At 44.4% G+C, this 10,168-nt stretch overlaps 2 protein-coding genes across 3 annotated transcripts; one reads left to right on the top strand and one right to left on the bottom strand.

The window, feature by feature from the left end:
- Positions 1-783: 783 nt before the first annotated feature.
- Positions 784-3,358, bottom strand: LOC124069457 (serine/threonine-protein kinase pim-2-like). The gene is made up of 7 exons (XM_046408634.1): positions 2,812-3,358; positions 2,597-2,691; positions 2,217-2,264; positions 1,829-2,050; positions 1,283-1,460; positions 944-1,153; positions 784-839 (listed from the first exon to the last, which is right to left on the bottom strand). Exons 1-7 carry the CDS (start codon positions 3,356-3,358, stop codon positions 784-786), a joined length of 1,356 nt encoding a protein of 451 aa, XP_046264590.1.
- Positions 3,359-9,011: 5,653 nt separating this feature from the next.
- Positions 9,012-10,094, top strand: LOC124069758 (5'-3' exoribonuclease 1-like). 2 transcript variants are annotated; one of them, XM_046409171.1, is made up of 4 exons: positions 9,012-9,179; positions 9,313-9,482; positions 9,620-9,733; positions 9,828-10,094. In XM_046409171.1, exons 1-4 carry the CDS (start codon positions 9,068-9,070, stop codon positions 10,017-10,019), a joined length of 588 nt encoding a protein of 195 aa, XP_046265127.1. In that variant the 5' UTR covers positions 9,012-9,067; the 3' UTR covers positions 10,020-10,094. The 2 variants fall into 2 exon arrangements, with proteins under 2 accessions (XP_046265127.1, XP_046265126.1); XM_046409170.1 differs by having other exon boundaries at positions 9,016-9,179; positions 9,310-9,482; positions 9,828-10,085.
- Positions 10,095-10,168: the final 74 nt, after the last annotated feature.

The raw sequence follows: 10,168 nt of genomic DNA, 5'->3' as shown, positions 1-10,168 counted from the left end.
TTTGACCAACATGTACTCTGCATATGTAAATGACTCACCTGTAAATCTTTTATGAACTTAATACATTGATGTTTTATCTGGAATTTTTATTGAAAAGTGTCACAAGAAGCAGCAGATCAAAGGAAAATTCATTTATTTATAGTGCAGCACAGTGTCTGATACAGTGTTCCTCAGAGTTGTGCCCTGAAAAAGGACTCGGACTTCAGTTCCACTGAATTGTGACTTCACTTGTAGTGTCTTGAGTCTTTGAAAGTGAAATGCAGAAACTCAGTACTTGGATGTCTTGACTTGGGACATGGGTGCAAAGAAGTTTCTTGTGATTTAGTCCCACCTCTGGTGTTTTCAGTCCAACAACACCACTGGTTCCTGACCCAGCCCAAGCTCTCTGAGAAGACGAGGAACAACTCCCCAAAATCCTCAGCACGTATGGAAATTGGGAAGAAACCTCGGAAGAGGCAATTCAAAGAGAGATCCCCTCTACACGGACGGCTGGGCCTTACACAGGACCTTGAGGTGGGGAAAAAGTCCAGTATCAGTACCATAAGATAGGCCTTGAAGTGAATCATTTCCTTTGTGTTGTCCTTTTTTTCTGTCCAGGTTTCTTCACGTGGGTGGGAGGATCCAGCAGGGCACACAGCTGACAGTTGTGAGGTGGGCTCCAAGGTTTGTACTGCAGCTGGAAGAGACAGAGAGGTAACAGAATTCAGAGCAAACAATGGACATTACAGCACTACATCATGACTACATCATGTGCCGTGCACTAAGACTGTGTGGTTGCTGTGGTTAGTTGAGCGCCGGGTGCATCTGCAGCTCCTCCAGGGTGGCTCGCTCCTCGGGGTCTCTGGTCAGACACATATGCAGCAACGTCTTGACCTCTGGAAAATGAGAGAAATCAGGGGACAAAAGGTTTTAGTGGGATGTGATCCAGTGAGGAAAAAACAACAAAAAGCAAATCTGGTGTTGTCCGTGTGTTTCTTACCCTTGGATAGTGTTCTGTTGAACTGAATGTGGTTGCTCATGAAGCTCATGGTGGTAAAGGTCTCATGTCCTCTCAGCAATGAATAAAATAGCACTCCAAGCTGCCAGACAGTGGTGGGACAGGCCCTGTATTTCTCACAGTCAAACCACTCGGGAGGGAAGTATGCACGGGTACCTAGTACACACATCAGCAGAGCAATGGAGGGAAAAGACAGGAAGGGATGATGAGAATCTTTGTTTAAACATGAAAATCATTATTTCAGAGATTGGCAAATGACTGAAGAGCACAAGCCAGATATCATACCACAAAAAGTAGTGAAAGGCGTCTCAGTGGAGAAGCTGCCACAGCCGAAGTCGATGATACGCACTTTGGGTTCTCCACCGTTCAACTGCACCAGGACGTTTTGTAACTTGATGTCCCGGTGAAAGACACCCTTTGAGTGCATGTCGATGGCTGCGTCCAGCAGCTGTCTCAGGATCATCTGAGAGAGACAGAATTGGAAGAGAAGGTCAGGAAAAATGTATCTCTTGAACAGCACAACAATGAAAAATATGGCAGCAATGTAAGTTCTGTAGGAGTTTTCTTTATGAACTGAAGGGCCCAGTTAAACAAACATCTAATGAATAAACAATTAAATTAAATGTTTAGTTGGAAATCATTTCATTGGAATGACATCACTGAAATCAGTGGATTGCTGCTCTTGTAGGGTTTAAACCAAATCAAACGAGCTGATGGCAGGCGTGCAGAAAAAATGTTTCATTGGACACACACGCGTTTGGTAGCACATACACACACACACACACACACACACACACCCATACAGAAATATTCTCCACCCAGCTTCCATACCTTTGCCTCATGTTCATCCAGGTATCCTCCACGAGATTTTAGGTAGCTGAAGAGGTCCATGCTGTTTTTGGGTCTTTCCATGACCAGTATTAACTCCTGGTCCAGATGGTACCAGTCCAGAAGGGACACAGCAGTGGATTGTCCAATGGATCCTGGTAGACCTGTGGTTTTCAGAATGAATGCCACCTCGAGAATGATGTCAAAGACCTTCCCGTTGCATTTCTAAAGAAAAAACAAATAAATTCCAACACCGAATGTCTGCTTCAGACACAGAGATAAAACATGTGCAGTTCATTCACAGCATAGTTGTGAAAGAAACATTAAACATTCACATTTAGTTTTCATTTTCAGTTGCAGTTGGTGTTCATCATCAGATTGAATTACTTACAACTTTTTTCACTCTTACACCCCTGCTGGGAATGTGCTTGATGGCAACCTGCAAGACAGAAATTCAAATTTGGTGTGAGTGTAAACTTGCCATGATGTTACCCATTGCTTTGCAGAGCACCATCTTGGTTAGCCACAGAAAACTGCTAGATTAGTCTTAAATAATGACGCACGCTAGTAGTACAGTAATTCATCAAGTAAGCAGCATGGTCCTTTTCTCTTAAGATTACATACAGATGGACTTTTGTCATCAAGTGGAGTGTGCCCATTTTTTAGACTGGGAAACTCAGCTCAGCACGTACAGTACACTGTCTATAGCTGATACATCCTGAGGATCAGTGAATGTTGCAGTGTGTGTGAGCGTGTGTTTGCAAGACTTACTGGTTGATGGTCTGATTTACGGAAGCCAGCGCGCACTGAGCCGAAGCCTCCCTTGCCGATCGGATCCAACTCGCAGTACTTGTTCACGAAATCAGCTGAAAACACACAGACAGACATTTTCTTCTGAATTCTTTACTTATTTTTTTTATATTTCTTACATAAATACTTTCACTCCTATTGTTGTTCTGTCATTTTGTTCCCCACTGTCTGCTTACCTCTGCTTGTGTTTAGTGAGGAGGACAACTCAAAGATTCTCTCCTCCTCGGATGAGGCACTGCTGGTGTTGTAGCTGATGTCTCCTCCACTCTTATTTACAATTGCTGCCAGTGGAAAGGAGGCTTCAGTATTGCTGGACACAGTGATCCAGGACACTCCGCTGTCACTACTACTGGTTTTCTTCTCAGGTGCCTCATCATCGTCGTTGGCCTTTGTCTCTTTGCCTCTGTGTGTCTCTGCTTTGGGCTCCACCACAGCTATTACACTGGGGTCAGAGTTGGAGCTGTTTCTGATGCTACACCTTCTCTTCTTTTCAGGAGGTCTGGCATCTACACTGATCTTCCTCTTTCCCCTCTGACTGATTCTGTCCTTTACTGACACATCACTGTGTTCAGAAGGGTTGGTGAGGTTACTGCACCTCATCCTTTTGTCGGGCATCCTGCCATCATCACTAGCCCTCCTCTTTCTCACGCTGACATCCTCATAAACATTGCTACATTTGTCACCTGTCCTGGGTGATTTTTCCTGGGTATTTCTCTTCTTCATCTCAAGATCTGCCTGCATGTTGTTCTCTAAAATGAGAAATAATCTGTTTTGACTGCAGTACGTTTTAAAAATAAAGCAGCGACTTAAATATGAACTGCGATGGTCATGTATTCAGACCGACTCAACATAAGGATCATAGAATAAACTTCATTTGTGATGGATGTGACAGATTACATCAGTATTGGCCAGAAAGGAAATAAGCATATTATGGATTTAATTAAAAATTCAGCCCTATTCACCTACTTCGTACAAAATGTTGCTCCGTTTAAATGCCAAAAAGCTGCTACTTGGACAGATAGATGAATTTAAAGATCTCATGTCTGAAAAGGTTTGTACTCTGAACAAAACCTAAAGAAACTCTCTGTTACAAAAACAGACCTTATATTGAAACTTATCTGAGAAGTAAGCCTACAAAGACTACAAAGATGAATTGGGCCCACAATTATAATTTTAAACTTGCATCAGTTAGTCACAGCACATTAAAGATTAGTGTCCAGGATTTGAGCAAACACACAACAACAAGACTATGAGCTGTAACTGGAAACACTTTGCACCTACCTGAATCTGTTCTGGAGGTCAGAGTCATCAAATGTTGGGTGAACTCAGGAGAAATCGTCGAATAATCGAAGTTTCAGACGAGTTGTACTGTAAACACGTGCAGATAACCTGGAGAGTGTGTATTGATACCGAGTGAATGTCAGATCTGTTGGAGAGCACACTGTTCTGTTCAGAATGTGATGACACATCAAAGTCAGATGAAAGGTAAAGAACCAAGAGTGTGCAAACTAGCATTCTGAAGTTCCATCACACAAGATTCTTTTTTTTTTTTTTTTTTTTTTTTTTTTTTTTTTTTTATGATTTGACTTATATTTTCAGGTAATTAGGTAATTAATCAGGTGATTAATTCAGTCCCACACAGACTGTGCCAAGTCCACAGTCAGAGTCTGACACTCAGAAACATCTTCAACACAGCAAAATAATAAAATGAACAAAATGCAGGGACACACAGGGTCTCCACCACACATTTCCATTGAGTATTAATAGAGGACTGTGATCTGCTGATACAGGTTATATCTTAATTGCTCTTTTAATTAACAATCGTCATAATAAAATCATTGCTGTTCAGTTATGTTTTGTTTCCATTCAGTTTTAACTTTAAAGCTAATTTCAGCCACAACATCATTTCATTTTATTGGAATCGCTGAATCCGATGCATAGCAAGTATTAGCAAATCCAAGTCAGTTGTTCAATTGCATTTCCAGCAACTTTGTAACATCTCAGTTTTATACACACACACATATACAATATATATATATATATATACAGTATACTACGGACTATATATATATATATACTATATATATATATATGTATACGGACACATTGTAGTGACATATATATATATATATATATATAATAAGAATTGGGAAATTGTCATCCGCACCTTCATTATAGTACATGTAACTTGGTTTATTCCTGCATTGCTCAGTGCATCTCGGCCAAAGTACAAGTGGTGCAGAATACTGCAGTAAGACTCACAGAATGCAACAGAAGAGTCCACATTACATCTGTTTTTGTGTTTCTACACGTGTTTGGAGTTGGTCCCTGATTTACAGGCCTTTTGTGAACCTGAAGGGAGTCTGAGATCCTCTGGGTCTTTTTAGTAACTCTGCAACATTTCGCTGGAGCAGACCAGCCAGGATATCTCTGTTTCTGCTTTTGAATCTGATCATTTTAATTCTATTAATCCATTGTCTGTTTGTTTTTAGAATTATGTTCTTCTGTATTGTTTGTTGCATCTATTGTTCAGTGCATGCTATTTGTTTTTATTGTGTTTTTGTTTTCCAGGCATGTGACCACTGTATCACTGGCCCTGCGTCCTCAGGTGTACGTCACCTCGCGGTTACCGCCTCCCTCCCTGTGCTCTCATTAACCTTTCCTACGGAGCCCGAGCAGATCCCACCTCCCACAAACTGACTGCCATCGTCAAACCTCAGCCCGCCGCAGCCACAAATGTCAACTCGCAGCGCCAGCTGGGAGGTCTGAACCACTCTCCACGCTCTCCCTTTGTACCCACACAGGTAAGAGTGGAGAAGAGTTCACTTTATTTATTTTTCCTGTTTCTCTCAAATGTTTGACCATGTCCTTTTCTCCTGTCCTGCCAAACCTCTCTCTCTCTCTCTCTCTCTCTCTCTCTCTCTCTCTCTCTCTCTCTCTCTCTCTCTCTCTCTCTCTCTCTCTCTCTCTCTCTCTCTCTCTCTCCTCCTTCTGCAGCACAACAACAAACACGGTGTAGTAAAGGCAGGCTCCCAGGGCAACAGGAAGTCTCCCTCTAAGGGTCTCACCCAGAAACAACCGGCCAAGGTAAGTGCAGGGTCACCCGTGTTTTGCCCCTCCTCATTTCAATATGCCCTTCTAACCATGTGACCATCCAAATATCTGTAACTCAGTCTGTCTCTCTCTCTCTCTGCTTCATTCAGAGTAAAGTGGAGTACAGTAATGTGTGGCAGTCTCTGCAGAGCTGTGGCCCTCCACACAAACCTCCTGCTCACTGGCACAATAATGTAAGTCTGTATGGGTGTTTAATGCAGCAAGGCCCCCATGTCCTCGTGGCAGCCCAGATGTGTCAGGGCCAGTAGTGCAAAATTTACGCAATTTAACAACATAACTGACAAAGTGTCAGTGGAAAGATCTTTCTCTTGTAAAGATTTGAAGGTGTTTGGAAGCAAAATAAAATGAAACCTTGTGTTTTTTCCAACTCTAGGATAAACAGGGTGGGAACCAGCGCTCCAACAAAATAAGAATAAGAATAAGATGAAACTTTATTGATCCCGCAGTGGGGAAATTCACCTGTTGTGGCAGCTCACAAGGACAGAAGAGGAGTGCAAAAAGCAAAGAGTGTGCAAAAACAGTTACAAAAGAGTGTAGAGGTAAAATAAATTAACAATTTACAAGGTAAGTAAAAATAGTACATTATAAAGCTATATACAAGTCCTCGTAAGGGAAGAAAGAGGACTAGACCATAGAATTATACAGTCTAACAGCAGCGGGAATGAAAGACCTGCGGTAGCGCTCCTTCCTACACTGAGGGTGTAGCAGTCTGCCGCTGACGGAGCTGCTCAGAGCCTCCACTGTCTGATGCAGAGGGTGAGAGGTGTTGTCCATGATGGATGTCAGCTTGGCTAACATCCTCCTCTCACCCACCTGCTCCACAGAGTCCAGTGGGCAGCCCAGGACAGAGCTGGCCCTCCTGAAGCTTATTTAGTCTCTTCCTGTCCCGGTCCGTGCTGCCCGGTCCCCAACAGACCACAGCATACTGAATAGCAGAGGCTACCACAGAGTCATAAAAAGTCCTTAGAAGGGGCCTGCACGGTGGAGGCGACTTTGGCCCTTCTTGTACAGGGCATCGGTGTTATGTGACCAGTCCAGTTTATGGTTGAGGTGGACACCCAGGTACTTGAAACTGTCCACAATCTCAATGTCCAAGCCCTGGATGTTCACTGGTGTATGTGGTAATGACCTTCTCCGAAAGTCAATCACCATCTCCTTTGTTTTACTGGTGTTTAAGCACAGGTGGTTGCGCTCACACCAGTCCACAAAGTCCACGATGACTGACCTGTACTCCGTCTCATTCCCCTCAGACACACAGCCAACAATGGCTGAGTCGTCAGAGAACTTCTGGAGGTGACATCTGCTGGTGTTGTAGGTGAAGTCCGAGGTGTAGAGGGTGAAGAGTGTTGAAGCCCACTTGCTTCCCCGAGTAGGTTGATGTGAGAGAGTTAAAACAGAGTCGTTGAAATAGCCTTAAAACAGAGTTATTTATTTTAGAAACAAAGATCTTTGGAGATCCCACCTCAGAACACAAGTCTGCTTCAGCCAAACGCCAAGTGGGATCTAAAGCACTCAAGGAAGTACATCATTATATATACTTTAAGATAACACCGGTTGCTAGTCTCAACACCTTTACACTCAAGCGAGAGGGGAGGGGTGGTGTGTCAGTGTCTTCTCCTGTCGGTCAGAGTGACTTGAGATACGGTGTCCTTCTCCTACTATGCATGATACCTCTATCTCCCTCAGAGTGTGCAGTCCTGAGACAAACAACTAGTTCTACATGATTATAACATTATTAATTATACCATTAATAATATAGCATAAAACATATAGCATAAAACAGAATAAGGCATGTTAAACATTTTTTTAATCCACAAGAGGAAAGGTGAGAGTACTGTTCCCTGGGGGGCCCCCGTGCTGCAGACCACCACCTCAGACACACAGTTACGCAGTCTCACATACTGTGGCCTGTTGGTGAGGTAGTCGATGATCCAAGCAGCCAAATGTCCGTCCACACCTGCTCTCTCCAGCTTCTCTCTCAGCAGCACCGGCTGAATTGTGTTGAATGCGCTAGAGAAATCAAAAAACATGATTCTCACAGCGCTCCCAGCACTCTCCAGGTGAGTCAGCGCCCGGTGCAGCAGGTAGATGACAGCATCATCCACCCCGATGTTTGGCCTGTAGGCAAACTGCAGCGTGTCCATCGCTGTACTCGCCACAGAGCGAAGGTGACTGAGGATGAGCCTCTCCATGGTCTTCATCAGGTGAGAGGTCAAGGCGACAGGCCTGTAGTGGTTTGGCCCCTTGGGTTGTGCAGTCTTAGGAACTGGAACCACACAGGAGGTCTTCCACAGGACGGGGACCCTCTCCAGACTAAGGCTCAGGTTGAAGATGTACGAGACCACCTCACAGAGCTGGTCAGCACAGTCCCTAAGCAGTCTGGGGGTGATCCCGTCTGGTCCTGCAGCTTTCCTGCACTTCAGCCGCCTCAGTTCTCTCCTCACCTGGTCCGATGTTAAGGAGAGGGGTGAGAGAGGGGGGTGGGGAGGGGAAAGGGGTGGACAATAGGGGATGGTTGGGCTGATGGCGGAAGGGGGGGCTGGTGTTTTCCCCCCCTTCCCCCAGCATCCACTGTGTTCAAACTGCAGCATGTCAGGTCACTCGTGAGACAGCAGGATGCCAGGTTATTATTATGTTGTATGAGTAGATGTGTGTGAGTGTGTGGTTAGAATCATGCTGGTTTGTGTTCTTCACAGGCTCCAGCTGGTGGCATCAGACTGTTGAAGAAAAATGAAGACTCCAGCTCCCTTCTCCCCTCACAGAACACAGCCGATAAGGTACAAATGCACACACTTCAGAGGTGGAAACCGTTTATTGGTGCCTATAGGATGTTTCACAAACAAAAGAAAAATGAAGAAAAACAAAAAAGCATTATCAGCTTTGCTCTGGTAATGGCTGCAGTCTCCGCTGGCCAACTCCTCATCTGGAATTACTTACTTTGAGGGTAAACAAGAGGTAGAAAAAATTAAAATGTTCCCAATAGTTTGATCAGTTCCAGATTTATTTATTAATGGACTGATTGCCCAGCAGACATTTTCGAGGGTGAATACACCAATCATTAATACACCTGTGAGCGTGTGTGTGTGTGTGTGTGTGTGTGTGTAAATGAATGTCTCCCAACTTCCACTCTCCTCCCTCTTCAAAAATGGCTTCCTGTAGAGTCTGTGAAAGGGAAAATATTTAAATCGAGTTGCAACAAAACTACCTGTTATGAAAAAAACACACAAAAAATGTGTGTTTATTTTTTTGCTGGCCAAAATTGTGATGATTTTGTTATGTTAATGTGTGTCATAGAAGGGGACCCTGGTCCTGAAGGAGATGCTAAAGATTGACAGTACTGGAACAGGAAGCCTCTCTTCCCAGGAGGCAGCCAACAGCTCCGCCCCTGGTGGCCAGCAGCAGAACAGGAGACGATCGTCCAAGAAACTAGGTACTTAACTAATCACCGAACCTCAGGCAGGTTTATTGCAGCCACATTTTCAAACCAAGGACGCAGTCTGTCTGTCTACAAATTAAGCCTTTTTTTTTTCTCTCTTTCGTCCCATTTTCTCTCTCTCCAGCAGCTAATATGAACGCCCCTCATGGCGACACAGCTGTATTAGCTTCTCCCACATCAGTCACCTCTGCCAACCACACCAACGCTGTGCTGACCAGTAAGGTGTCAGAGCTGGCACGTGTCTGTGTGGGGTTAGGAATGGCACCACCCGAGTTCAGCTACATAGGCAACAGACAGGTAACACTGTGAAGTTTTTTTGTTCTCACGTTCTGCTGCTTATTACATGCTCTCCACCAATAGCTGACAACGACTGTGCAAGTCATCAGGTCATTCTCTGTTTGCGGTGGCACTAACAATGTCCTCTGTCTCCACAGGGTGTAGTAGTGTGTCAGGTGAAGCTGTCCAACGGGTTGATGGTTCACGGCCCTCAGTGCCAATCAGAAAATGATGCCAAGGAGAAAGCTGCCTTCTTTGCCCTCCAACGTCTGGTACAGAACATGAACGCGGAAATGTGCATAAAACACAGCTGGTTAATGTTCAGATGTTACACCTAAAGCATGTGTGCCTCTCTCTTATCTGTAGAACTCATTGGGATCAGGCTCCCCCCTCCCACCTCCTATATACCCAGCAGTGGGTCAGATTCGGCCCCCACCCATAGGAGCCATGCCCCCAGTCTTCAGCCAACAAGGTCAGTCGTCCCTGCTCACAGTCCTCTCTGTGGACTCCCTGGTCGTTGTCTTTGGCACAGCCAAAAGTAAAGAACAGGAGTTTTGAAATTTTCCGTTTACAATTTGTGCAAAGTTTCAGTGAAAGTCTTCTTTCTGTCTCACTCTGTCTGTTGTTTGTATTTAAAGGAACAGTCCACCCAAATAGAGAACTCGGGTGCACGTAGAAAGAACCGCATAAATGTATGAGTTAGAACG

Source organism: Scatophagus argus, chromosome 13 (genome assembly GCF_020382885.2).
Source record: "Scatophagus argus isolate fScaArg1 chromosome 13, fScaArg1.pri, whole genome shotgun sequence".
In the NCBI taxonomy this organism is placed as follows: Eukaryota; Metazoa; Chordata; class Actinopteri; family Scatophagidae; genus Scatophagus; species Scatophagus argus.
Note: the sequence above shows the minus strand (reverse complement) of the source record. Positions and strands in the feature narration are given on the sequence as shown.